This window comes from Rhinatrema bivittatum, chromosome 7, assembly GCF_901001135.1.
Source record: "Rhinatrema bivittatum chromosome 7, aRhiBiv1.1, whole genome shotgun sequence".
NCBI classification, from domain to species: Eukaryota; Metazoa; Chordata; class Amphibia; order Gymnophiona; family Rhinatrematidae; genus Rhinatrema; species Rhinatrema bivittatum.
Window position 1 is genome coordinate 292,289,066 of NC_042621.1, and position 14,083 is coordinate 292,303,148.

The 14,083-nt window shown below is 44.6% G+C and overlaps 1 protein-coding gene across 2 annotated transcripts in view; it reads left to right on the forward strand.

Moving 5' to 3' along the window:
- TECTB (tectorin beta) overlaps positions 1-13,854 on the forward strand; it is a 94,168-nt gene extending 80,314 nt beyond the window's left edge. For both annotated transcript variants that reach the window (XM_029610378.1, XM_029610379.1), the window contains 6 exons: positions 1,252-1,355; positions 3,639-3,722; positions 7,510-7,672; positions 9,944-10,013; positions 13,239-13,271; positions 13,372-13,854. In XM_029610378.1, the coding sequence (XP_029466238.1) occupies positions 1,252-1,355; positions 3,639-3,722; positions 7,510-7,672; positions 9,944-10,013; positions 13,239-13,271; positions 13,372-13,424 (507 nt within the window). In that variant the 3' untranslated portion in view covers positions 13,425-13,854. The remainder of the gene's footprint in view (positions 1-1,251; positions 1,356-3,638; positions 3,723-7,509; positions 7,673-9,943; positions 10,014-13,238; positions 13,272-13,371) is intronic.
- The last annotated feature ends 229 nt before the right edge of the window (positions 13,855-14,083 follow it).

Below are 14,083 nucleotides of genomic sequence, written 5' to 3' on the forward strand. Positions count from 1 at the left end.
GACTTCCCTGTTTATTGTAACTGCAATTCCTGCACCAGTTATAGTTGCTCGAGTTCTCTGTACAATGCACGCCCTGTTAAATGTTAACCGGTTTGATGTGACCCTTGGTCGTGAAAGCCGGTATAGAAAATAGTAAAATAAATAAATAAATAAATAAATGTGAAATCTAGAAACAGGAAGGAACTTGCACTGAGCTGTGGTGAAGCTTGGAGTGACTGAGATTAGCATGGAAGTGGATTTATCTTGAGCAATCTGGCTGCAAAATTCAAGTGGTCCTGGGGAAATTCTGGATTCCTTGTGGTCTTCCTTCTGGACTAGGACACCAAAAGATGGCTCTGATTTTACTACATGCACATATAAAACTATAGGCTTTACTGCCGGCACACATAACTACTTGTAGTACTGTATATACAGTGTGAACAGTTTACTGTATACTTTGGTACTGATATATATATATAGATTGTTTATCTTTCTACTCATAAATACAAATTGCAGTTTGCTATCAATGCATGCAAAGTATACACAACACTACTTGTATATGGTGTGTGCAGTTTGCTATCTACATGCCACAAATGTGCACTTTACTATTTACTGTATTTAGACAATGTGGTACCGAGTGAGCAGGAATAGCACATGCAGGACTCTGGCTCTTCTTTACACAAATCTTTATTCTTCACAGCATTTAACACAATGCTGACCTTGCAGTACTTCACAAAACAGCATAAACAGGGCAGTATTTATCTGGAGCTGCCTTCTCCTCGTGTTCCCAGGGCCTTCCTTGCTCTCCTCTGAGAGCTCAGAGGAGCTGTCGTGTTCCCAGAATGCTTTGCTTTAAGGTGGACCAGGACCAGACCTCTGGGACCTGTCCTTTAAGGTGTTCTGAGGGCTTCTTTGGCGCGCTCTTCACAGACAAACTGCAGAACTGAATGCCTATGTGTACAAAACCCTTTACTGCTATGTATATATATTGCATGATTTACTGCCGGTGTATTCAGAGCACGCGCTTCACTAGCTTTAGACAAATTGTGTACTTTGCTACGATCCCCATGCCATTTCTTGCCTATACCCTTTCCTACCAGTTGCATAAGGCCGTTTAGACTAATGTACCGAGGCCGTCCTTATTTAAGTTTTGACGATTACGTAAATATTGATGCTTTTCAGTTTGGCATTCATAAGACCCAGTTGGAAAGAGTGTGCTGGTGCATCGTATAAAGTCTTAGCAAAATAATCCTCTCATCTTTCCTCTAAAAGAACGGCAAGTTTTCCAACAAGAAAGAAGCTCCGTTCATAGTGGAAACATCAGACATTGGTTCGGACGTGTTCGCCGGAGTCGAAGCGAAAGGATTAAGCAGCAGGTATCGCGTGAACAAGGGGCGAGGGATTCCGTGACCACTGGGGCTCTGACTGCTTTGGACCAAGTTGCCGCTGGTTTCTCTGCTTCTGATTTAAGCTCCTTGCTTGCCACAACCATCCGTCAGCTGCCTTCCACCGATTCCGTATGATCAACTTGGTATCATCCGCAGAGGGGGTGGGAAGGGGCAGAGCAGCAGCAGCAAGAGGACGAGGGGGGACGACGGAAACCTAGGAAATGAGGCAGAAAGGAAGAGAGGGGTGGGAAATACCGTGGAAGGGTGAGACAAGGGTAGTGGAGGGGTGGGAGATGTGCAGGTCTTTTATTGTTTGCCGGGTTTGTCAGCGTTGGGTTGAGAGTGAGGGAGTGTGTGTTTGTGTGAGAGAGACAGACTCTTCCAAAAACCATGCACTTAGTAGCTTACTAGTATAGGTTTACATAGTCAAACAGCTGGTGTGTGGCAAGTTTTGAAAATGACTTGTCTATTCTGCTCTTCATATTGCAGTACTGGGGGTACAGTATTCTGCATTGCAACACTAAAAAAAAACCCCAGCCACTAGGGGCATGCACTGGAAACAATATTTGTTTCCTTTTGTTTTCCTTTTTAGTTCGTTTCATTTGTTTGTTTCATTTCGTTTATCCAAAGCGAAATAAACAAACAAAATGCAAAAAGAAAAACAAAAAGGAAAAAAATAAATTATCCCCACCAAACTGAAAGGTTCCCTCTATCTCTCCGGAGCACTCTGACCTCCTCCCACCCCTCCCATCCCGTCTGAGCCCATCCCATGGTCTTCCACAGGCAGGGGCGATCCCCAGTCCCTCCTGCCTCATATAATAGCCATGGGATTTCAAAGTGGCCAGTGGCCTCGGGTTGGAAAACCCAGCACTGTGGGGCAGGAGGGACTGGGGATCGCTCTTGCCCTTGAAGAACCCATGGATTGGGGGGGGGGGGGGGATGGGGGATGTTTGGAGAGGTCCGGGGGAGGGGACAGGAGAATGCTTTTTATTTTTTGAGGTTTGGTGAGCGGAGGGACCCAAATCAGGTGGCTTTTTTTTTTTTTGTGTTTAAAAAGTGAGCGTGGTTTCAAAACAGAATGAAAAACGAACAAAATGCTATTTGTCTCTCTTTCATTTCATTTTGAGAACAAGAAAGAAAACCGATCCCTACTCGCCACTACCGGGGCCTGAGTGTTTCAGGGTACGACACGCCAGGGGGGTGGAAAGGGCAGAAGTGGCACCGCTAGCAACAATGGCAGAGGAAGAGGGGAGGTCCCGGGTCCAGCCCGAGCTGCACTGATGAAGACAGCAGCGATGAGACCAGGAGTCTCCCACTTAAGATAAAGAGAGTGAGGGTCAGGGAAGACGCTGTAGGGCCATATGCAGCATCGTTTCCAAAAGCAGCGCTCATTAGCATTGGTTTCAGGGGAAGCTGCCAGCACCAGTCTGGGAGTCCTCTGTATCTCCCAGATCAGCAGCAGAAAAGCCTGGGAGAAAGAGGAAGTCCATCTCTGAAGCTGACTCCCCCCCCCCCCCGGCCCCTTCCCTTAGTGAGCTGGCGGGCAAGCAGCCTCCACTCCCAGGTCAGCGGCAAAGCCACCTTGGGGCAGATGGGGGTGGTATCCCACATCAGTGTCTTGGGGTAAGAGGCAGGAAGCGTCGAAGGTGGTGTCACGGTGCACCGGGGAAATGATTGCCCCCCCGATGGCCAACCTCTGCGGGTGGTGGAGAATGTGGGGATTTAAGGGGCTTCCGCATCTCTTAGACCCCCCCGATTACAAAATGTTCCCCAGGATAACATTCAGGAGGCAGCTGTCCCCTAACCCTGCACACTCAGTGCTGTAACTCAGATGCAGGCGTAGCTGGCCAGAGTGGTGGGGGAGTAGCACCAGCATCCATTTCACCCCGACGGCCTTCTGGTGCTGGTCAGATGAGAAAGGGGGAGGCATCAGCTCTAGCGGGGTGGACCAGTAGGGCTACAGGTGGGCTGTGCTGCCCACTCAGATGATGGAGAAGAGCCCGTGCTTCAGCCCGTACCTTAACGATGATAACATGACCGTTGCTGGGCTTTTACTACAGGCGGTGGCAATAACAGTGTAAGATGGGGCTTTCAGGAAATCCAGAAACGTTTTCCTTGTGCATCGCTAAGAGCAAGAATGAACAGGAAGCTATAAAGGCTCCCTGAGATATGCAAGTTTGCTTACTGTACTCCTTTGGGTTGGAAGCCCACATGGTGGTACTATCCTTTTCCCTGAAAAATACAAATAATGCATTTCTTAATGTATTGCAGGTTTAAGGTGGTTTTAAGCTACTGCTGGGCGACTCCTTCCTCTGAGTATTCATACCAGATCCAGTGGCACCTGATCAATAAAGGGTGTGTATCATGTATGTAAATCAGTGATATTGTGTATCAGCATATTCAAATCAGATGTGCAAGCAGCAAGGTCAAGCAATTTTGCTCACTTGAAATGACCTTCCACTGACAAAAGTAATTGTGGTGGGATATCGACCTCCTGATCCTTTGCTCAATACTTGGCAGGAAAAGAGATGCAAACAACTAAACCATCACAAACCGCAAGAATATCAAGCTTGTTCGAGTCTGACGGATTTTGGAGATGTTCCTCCCATCTGCTTGGGGAACTGCATTGGATTTTTAGCAGCCGATTCGGAGAAAGACTTTTCAAAGCATTTCACAGTGGAGCCATCAGTTCTATGCAGTTTGCTTCAAATTTCTTTTTTTTTTTTTGTAAATTCCAAACCAGTTTTGAAATTTTTGCTCCGGAAGATGTAATTGAACAATGCAGCCAGCCAATTACATTCTTTCAGGTTCAGCGACTTCTCTGACCAACTCGTTTTAAAGACGTTTGCGCGTCTTTCATCGGCACCAATTGCCTCACAGGACCGTCATTTTCCAACGATGTCAGTTCAGGAAGAATCATCCCCCGACGTGGGAGAAAGCGATTTTAATTCCTAAACCGTGTGTGGAAGGAGTGGAGACCAGAACAGTAATAGGATGCGAAGGGAAAGATGGAAATCAGCTGGGACCTAGGGAACTGCACCAGGAAGGACACCGGGTTGACAGGACGGGCCTTCCGGTCCTCATCTGCCGTCATTTTCCGTGTCAGCACGGGATAGGAACTGGAAACTGGAGTTTGCAGTTCGCACACAGATGAGGAGAAGGTTTCATTATTTCGCTGTAACCTTTGCACCAGAGATGCACTGTAAAACTGTAAGTGCAGTGGACCGCTGCTAACGCACTGCTGGGCAGTCTCTGCTACGCTAAAGCACAGATTACTTAGAGCAGCTCAAAAATGATTTTTGTATATCTTCAATGAAACCACAGATCCAAGCATCTGAGCCACAGTGGTGCTTGCTTGTGGACTGATGATCACGTGGCCATGTGGCAACCTTTTTTTTGTTTTGTTTTTTATTTACTTGATTTTATATTTTGCTTTTCAGCCACTTCAAAGCGAATTACATTGAGGTACTGTAGGTAGTATTAAAAATAAGAAAAGCTATAACTGAAACCATTTTGGAATGACAAATAGAGTGTAGCCATTGATACTACAACTATACACCGCCCCTCCTCTTCCCAAATATGTACAGCAGGGCTTCCCAAACCTATTGGCGTATACACAATGAATATGCATGAGGTAAATATGTATGCATTGGAACCTCAGGATAGGCAAATCTATCTCATGCATATTTATGGTGGATATCCGGAAAACCCGAAGAGCTGTGAGGTCCTTAAGGCAGGTTGGGGAAGCCATGGTCTAAAATACATCAGTCACCATAATGTCTTCTTGGTTCAATGGCTTTTTGGGGTTGGTCTTTAACTTTGATGGTTGAACAGCAGGTGCCACAGCTGAAATAAAGATTGCCTTGGTCCTTGCACATCTGTAGAGTAGCTAACAAATGTCACAGCTGGGGTTCAGTTGAGATTTCCCAAGTTTGCAGGTAACCTGCTGTAGCCCCCCTTTTTAGAGGAATTGTTTTGTGTGTCTAGTCATTCTCCATCTCCCTCCAGACTCACCTCTGTAGCCCCCTTTTCCCAGAGGGATCACACTTCCAAGTCCTGCTGAGAACTGCTCCATTCCTTGCAGGGTTGGGAAGATGGATTCTGTGATGGAGACAGGCTTAACCTGTAGGACCCTAAAGAAGATCACACTCGAAAATAACTAGTCCACACATAAAACTGTAACATAAAGATCAAAAAGGTCTGCCCAGTCTATCCAGGAAGGGATTTAGGGTTGTAACTGCTGCTCCAGGCAGATTACCATAAGGCAAAGGAGGCTCCATCCAAGCCATAAAAGCAGGTGAAGACCAGACCTTGCTCTCCCAACTTTATTTATTGATTCCCTCTTGCAGGGCACAGTCAGAGAAGCACAAGAGCGGATTGCCCCTGCCCGACCGCCATCATGAATGAACTTGTTCAGACTTCATTGAAGTAATGTAAACAGCCAAATAGCTAAACCATACATGAAGATATGCATGCACTATGGGCTGCTCCTTGCCCGTTACCATCATGCAGAAATGTTTCACCAGAAGTTACCATAGGTTTCCCTGGTTCTTCACTTCCATTCTACAGTCACCAGGGTGCCTCTGTATTTATCCCACTGCCTTCTCCTCTGGTAGGGTATTCTAGGCATCCATCATCCTTTCTGTGTAAATGTATTTCCTGATGTTGCTTCTGAGTCTATCCCCTTGGAGCTCCATACCCTCTCCACTGGAAAAGGTTTGAGTCTTGTGCACTGTTGGTACCTTTCAGGTTTTTGAACGTCCGTACTATTTCCCTCTTGTCTCTCCTCTCCTCTAGGGTGTACATATTTAGATCCTTCAGTCTCATCTCATAATAGCTTTTGGTGGCAGGCCCTGTCTTGGGCAGGCGTAACTTTGACAACAAAGGTAGGGGGATTTAGGTAGGGCTGGGGGGTGGGTTAGATAAAGGAAGGGAGAGGAAGGAAGAGATCGAAAGGAAAGTTCCCTTGGAGGGAACAGGGAAAGCATTGGGCCTCCCCTAGGGCTCGGCGCGCGCGCAAGGTGCATAAGTGTGCACCCCCTTGCGCACGCTGACCCCGGATTTTATAACATGTGTGCGCTATCAGGTGTACATTTGTGCGTGCTGGGTAGCGCGCACAAATGTACCCTGCGCGTGTAAAATTAAAAATCTGCCCCAAAGAGTACAGTGCTGTGAAAGGTACTTCTTTTTGTTGTTTTTTGAACAGTAATTTAATAGATTTTATAAAATGAATTTGAAGTTTACTAGATTGCTAATGCAGTCCCACCAATCCCATCTAGAAATTTCCACAATCAATATTGTTTACTGATTTCTGCCACGATTTTGAGAATCCCAAGGACAAGTGAATGTCATCCTGATCCTGAGGCTATCAAATTTCCTCTTTGCACTTATTCTCAATATTTATCTTGGATCTTGATTTTTCTCCAGAAAAGACATTTAAGAAGGCTATTTTGTTTTGGGTTTTATTTTTTTTTTAATACATACTGAAAGATTCCTGGGAACAATTATCATAATCTAAACAAGATGGATGGTCAAAACAATGCACCCACATGGATTCTGTAGCATTTTTATAATTTTTGTCTTTAGCAAAACAGCGGGAAAGAAAGACATCAAGAGCATGTTTCAGGCAAAGCTTTGTATATTTTGCAGCTGCCACCGAGCACCTTAAAGGGAACTTCAGTAAATTGCAGGACTATGGTTGACCTTCACATGAAATTTGAACCTAAACGGTCCACTCATGACATGGGCGGAATCGATTTACCCTCCACATACAGTGTTTAAAATGAAAATGAAGGATCCCAGTAACGCAGGGAGAAAAGTGAATAAACAGATGAAAGTGGAGAAGCCTTTGTACTGGCTGATGGATTGGTTTGGATATAGAGAGTTGGGAATGACATGCTAAGTCCCATTGCATGCATGGAGATGGGAGTTTTGGATTCTCTTAATGAAAAGCAAGATTGTAATCTCCCTGTAATCAGTTAGGGTAAAACGAAGACTGCATCAGCCTGTTGGGAAAATATGGAGTCAGCTGACAACATTAAATGCTCCTGGATCAGGTGGCAGGAAGTGATGGCATCTAATAAGAGAAATGATGATGTAATACTTCTGCTTGTATACTGCTAACGTGGACTGCACGTTGCAGGTGCCCGACAGACGACTCCATCCTGGTGCACGAAAATGGGAAAAATAACAAAGCAACGTTTCAGTTCAATGCCTTCCGCTTCCACAACGTCCCTAAATTATCCAAGGTCTGGCTGCACTGTGAAACGTACGTCTGCGACAGTGAAAAATTTGCCTGTCCCGTGGTAAGTGGCGTAAAGCGTGTGTGAGTGCATGTCCGGGGTCCGGCAGCGGGTGGGGGGGTTTCAGTAATTCCACACAACTGGCCACTTTCTTCTTAAAACGATTGCGAGCCCTGGAGCTTACTTAGCTGGTTGCCACAGCAGCAGTGCCTGCAGCCCCGGAGATTTCAAGGAGAGCAGAGAGCCATTTGTGATGTCATCAGTGATGTCATGAACAGCCCATGGAGCCGCCAGGTCCACACTAATTTGGAAAGGGAAATTAGTCAGGTCTTTTCCTTTGTGGGTGCAAATCATTATTTCTGTGGGCAGCAAATTGGGGGCAAACCGGCAGCAGGTCAAGAGCAAAAAAAAAAAAAAAAATTGTATCAAAACATACGCATACTGTTTTTCTCCCCTCAATCTAAACACACTCCCCCCCCCAGGAAAACGTTGTTTTACTGTGACTAAAAGTATGCACATTGTGAAAGCCCGCGTGTATTTTTTTGCTTCACCCAGGGTACTTCTGCCTGGGTAAACACCTATTTACCCCAATACCTCAGTACAAGTAATTTTAATGTAAGCCAATTAAATAGCAGCATTGTTTCCTGTTTGCTTCTTGGTCATGCTTCAAGTCTGCAGCATAACTGCACAAAGCAAAGCAATAAAAAATCGAAATATTAGGGGCAGATTTTAAAAGCCCTGCGCACGTAAATCCAGCTGGGTTTACGCTCGCAGGGGGGTTACGCGTGCCGAGCCTATTTTGCATAGGCCCAGTGACGCGCGCAAGCCCCGGGACGCGCGTATGTCCCGGGGCTTGAAAAAAGGGCGGGGTGAGGGCGGTCCGGGGCAGGGTGTGGGCGGGGCCAGAGGCCTTCGTAGGGCTGCTAGGCCAGGGGATCGCGCGCAGGCACTTGGCCAGTGCTCGCAACCTACACCTGCCCAGAGGCAGACGCAACTTCTAAAATAAAGATTGGGGAGGGGTTTAGGGAGGGCTGGGGGGCGGGTTAGATAGGGGAAGGGAAGGTGGGGGGGGGGTGGAAGGAAAGTTCCCTCCGAGGCCGCTCTGATTTCGGAGCAGCCTCGGAGGGAACGGGGAAAGCCTTCGGGGCTCCCCTAGGGCTCGGCGCGCGCAAAACGCACAAGTGTGCACCCCCTTGCACGCGCCGACCTTGGATTTTATAACATGCGTGCGGCTGCGCGCGCATGTTATAAAATCGGGTGTAGATTTGCGTGCGCCGGGTTGCGCGCACAAATCTACGCCCGCGCATAGGTACTAAAATCTGGCCCATGGTGTCTAATGCATAAATAGAAGCATCAGCGTAGATATAGTGCTGTTTAAGTTAGTTCACATGGTTACAACGCCCCTGCCATGAAGTGTTTATCTTTTCAAACTGAGCACAGGGAGGTTATGTGACTTCCGCACTGACGTGCACGGGTGAATTTTCAAAGGAGTTAGGCATGTAAATGTAATATACTATTGTAGCAATTTTCAAAAGCTCACTTCCACGAGTAAAGTGCATTGATACGTGTAAAACCCAGTTGTAAGCTGTAAATACTTTTGAAAATCAGGCCCACAGCGAGTGGCTTACCAGAGGGGCCCAGCGCACCCTGGAGAGGCTGAAGCGGTTCTAATTTCTCTAGGTTTTAAAGCAGGATTTCAAGTCCATAGGCACGGCTCAGCCTCTCCTGACGACCTGGGGCCATTGGATGACCTTAAAAGACAGGAACTGAACCGGGGGGCACCGGATTTACAGCACCGCGCTTCTAGGGATGTGCTGTCATTTTTCAACGGCAGGGAAATGACAACAAGATTTGTCATTTCGTTTTGTGTCAAATCCCATCCGAAACACCACACACACACACACACACTCACACACAACCCAACAACAAAATATTGTTTCGAAACAAAAATGAAAAAACACCAATACATGAAACAAAAACCAAAATGAAAGTGAAGTTTTACCCTGGCACAGCGCTACCGCGAGCTGGCTACCAGTCTGCTCTGCCCAGTGTGCCCTCAAATCAAAGCGGAATGCTTACATTTAAAAAGGCTTGAAGTGAAGCGAAGAATACTTTGATGCATATCATGGGAAAAGTCGCCCAGCCTGCGGGGTTTTCAGGTCAGCTAATCAAACCTAAGGTGAATTTTTTAAAAAATGTTGTAACGTGTTGCAGCTGCCTTGCATCGCTCCCGGGGCTACAAGAGGCAGAAGCTTCTTCAATGGGGGCGTCTCGCAGCCTTTATTCTGTGCCGTTTTTGGTTGTTTGCAATGATCAGTTTTTAATTCTTCTCAGACATGTGGAAGACGCAAACAGCACACGGAGCAAACGGGAGGCATTCTAGTAGCAGAAATTTCACTTCACGGTAATCTCTGAAGATTTTTTAACCCTTTTTTTCCATATATTTGGTGATATTTGACTCAGAAGCTAATTAGGTTGTTATAAGTCATTAGGCCATTGCAGGGCTGAACCAGGTAACTGTAGAAATATTTAAAGGGGTTGATTATAGGTAGGCAGGTAATTTCCAATTTCTCTGTCTTAATAAAGAGATACGGTAGCTAGATATGTTGATTCATATGTCTTTACTATTTTTATAGACTTGCATAGCAAGTGTATGTTCTTTATGTGATCAGACTTGGATCTTGGTAGTTATGAGACAAAACTATTAAAAAAAAGAAAAAAAAAAATTCATTTTCCATCCAGTTCAGTCTGTGGGTGAATGCAGCTAAGAAAAATCTATTTGTATCTTTAGGATGTATGAGTACATGGGATTGTAGTTTACTGTGAATATAGCATTTTGGGTTACTGCTTTTCAATTTTCTAACCACTTATGTGATTAAGAATTTGGAAGAGAGGTTTAGGTTAAAAGATTAAAAAGAAATCTCTCATAGTCATCCAGTTAGACTGTAATGTCTCATCACCAACCAACTTCATGCAGCATCAGCTGATAGAGACCAGGGGGGACTCAAACCGGTCCGGTTGGATTTTCAGGATCTCACTAATGAACATGCATGAGATGTATTTGCATGCACTTCCTCCTACGTATGCAAATATTCACTAGGGATATCCTGAAACCCAACTGGCTGGGGGTGGGTGGGGCTGAGGATCGGAATGAGCGCCCTTGATGTAGAGCATGACTGAGTGCTTACCTTATTTATTGGATCAATATGGTCTATACATAAACTGCTAAAGGTTTTCACAGTTACCAAATGGGTGAAGTTCTTTAATGTCTGGACCTTTGTACTCTTAAGAGCTGCACTTAGTGGGTAATAAACTGGCTGCATAAGTTAAATTTTCTGACAGCTGGAGATCACAAATGGCAGATGAAATATCTCAAATCCCTGGCGCACAGAGTAGTCTGAGGCCCTCTCCCGTTTTTGGATTTCTACTTTTTTCCTTTGTTTTTCTTATTGGCTTCTCCATCTCCTCATCTTACTTTATTCTGTCTCCCTACTTGGTTCTCTCTCCCAGTTCTTTCTCTCCTTCCTGCCTTCCTTTCCCTAGATATCAGTTCACTCACACATCTGTATAACTGAACTAAACATTGTTTAATAGCATAAATATATTCTATGCAGACACCCGTTTTTAAATACATAGTCCATATAAAGCAGAGGCCATGTGCTATTTAACAATAATATAATATATCAAAGTTACCAAATCTACTACAGCAAACTGGTTGACATTGGTCAACCCTTCTTTAGGTGATGTTGATGCCTGAGGTGTATCACTCTAAGCTTGACAGGGTAGCCATAATAGTAGTTTTTAGTTTTACCAAAAGTCCTACATGACGATCAGAGATTTTATATTAGGACCATTTGAGGATTACAACATTTTAAAGACCATGTACCTTACTTTATTCCAACATTAGCATTTCCCACAGAATAAATGAGCAGCAACGGGGCCTGAGAATAGCAGTATGATAAACCCAACTGAGATCCCATCCAAGTGGAAGATAGAGTGTATGGAGAGAACGTGATGTGGTTCTCCAAGGTTCATCATCCACCCAAGCTGATTATTTACTATCACTCCCCTTGTCTATCTAGAGTTTATTGTTTTTCTTCATGTTTTGGCTTCTCCCCTCTTTTGGTTTAACAGGTTTAGACCACCAATGCATTTCGCAAAAGTTAAAAAAGAAATTATTTCAGATGTTTAATGATCCATGGTCATTACTGGTTCTAGCTGGATCTGTACTGGTCACCCTGAGGTTAGGGTTGCCAACTGGCTTCAGATTTTCAGGACAGGCTTATCTAGTCCTGGGTTTACCGCATTGCATGCAGGGCTATATAGACTTGCCTCTCTTAGGGAATGCAATAGGGAGATCAGACTTACAGGAAGTCCTCAGATTTAAGACACAATTGGTTCTTGAAAACTGTCTTAAGTCAAAATGTAAATTGAAATATATTATCCCATAAGAACAATGTTATAAATGGGGCATTGGTTCTAGCAGCTGGGTCCAACACCATATTTTCACCAAAATAACCCAGTATGTGGTCATATGTAGTCATATAAAAAGCAGAGACACTTTTAAAGCATTACATTTTTGTCTGAAGATGAAAGTATCAAAGCATGCCTACAGGACACTGAACTGATATTGTTCTGAGGAGAGGAAGTCCCCGGCACCTTTCCTGCCTGCGTCATGGTCGTCAGGTCAGCAATGCTTGCCTGCTGGGAGGCATTCAGGCTTCTGAAAGTTGAAAAAAGTGTTGTAGGTTGGATAACAGGTGGAGTTGTAACTTGAAATGCCTTAAGTTGAGGACTTCCTCAACTGTACCATTCCCTACATCCAATAGGGTGATCATAATCCGTTCTGAAGAGTCTGAAAGATGGATTATAAAAAATCTACTAATATCATAGAACAACAAATGCAACAAACTCACACCATCATTAAGCTTATTCCATTAATCGTTTACAAAATGGTACAGGGCATAATCATATATGGGATGACATTACTTTCATCACAAGGCGTCTCGCTGGCCATCAGTATAATTGTGTCATGCTCATAAGCTATTGCGCTAGATGGAAAAAAAAGTCCATGCTTCATAATTTTTTTTTACGTCACCTTCCCTGTGGTGCCACATCATATTAGGAACTAAACTATTGTGTTTGTCCGGTCATGAGGCAACATGATATATTCTCTCTAAGCTATAAAATAAATATAGATAGATATAGTGAGTCCAGACTCTCCCTACCAAAATGTTAAAACATATTTCCTCAGAAAACTTCAATCAAATAGCAAACACTCATAAGCAATCAATAGCAAGGGGGTATAAACCAGACAGGATCCAACCACTCCTGAAAGAATGGAGCCAGTCGGCAACCCTGCTTGAGGTGGAAAGCTTTATATCTGTGTGCCAGCCCGTCCCCCTCCCCCTGACTGATGATTCCTGAGAGTAGGAAACATGCACTTTTCTTTCATCCGCAGCCATTTTCCTCCTACAGCTGCTGAACAGGGTAAATATATTTAGGGGAGCTGGTGGTTTTCTCAGTAAAACGTAAAGTCCTGTTTTTTGTTTTATAGGAAAAGCATGAAACACGAGATGTCTATATGATTAGGACTACAAACATTTGTTGTTCCTTTTTTTTTAATTAGGCAAAGGTCTGTCAGGTCACTACAGCTGCTCAGGTAAGAGTCAAACAAGCCAAGGTAAAAGAGCCTTCACCCCTGGAGTAGGCTGAAGCTGTTTGAATTTCACTCCCCTCTCCCCTTCTGTTTTGGTTCCCAGATGTTCTCTACCATCTGGTCTTCATGCTCGGAATCTGCAGCGCGCTCCTTTAGGGCGCAAAACGCTTCTCCTCACGACAGCCCTTGCAGCGCCCGGACATTACAATGCTGAACACGCAACCTGCAAGATGTCTCCCACCACAGGCCACCCCTTCACACCCTCCCACCTCTGCGGTTTTCTCACCCCCTGTTCTTCCAGACCACCTTAGCAATTGCATTAACTCCTCTGGCTGTGTATTTGAATTTTGTTTCAATAAAATGCTAATTAAATATGTATATATATAATCCTCCTCTGGCCGAAAGGGAGAAAATGATCAGTTTCTTTTGAAGCCCAAGGTTTTCACTGGTGTCTTTGGCCTAGCATGACGTTCTTTTGTGAATCTTCTTTATTAATAAAAGAGAAATGTTTTCATATGTAGGCCGCCAAATGAAATCACATCTTTTCCCTTAGAAAATCAAGCAAGACTTGGTTATTATGTTTGTTTCATGGGTATTAAATAATAACATCAATTTTTTCTTACCCCAAATATCAGCCATTGCATCAATTCTCCCTTGGCTGTTTTGGACTTCAGGAGACAAAGAGCAGCCAAATATCTTACTTTCCCAAATATCTGCTATCTTAAAAGGGGATACTCGACTGCTATTCAGTTTGGGGTAGATTTTATAAATCTGCGCCCGCGCGTACTTTTGTTTGCGCACCAGACGCAAACAAG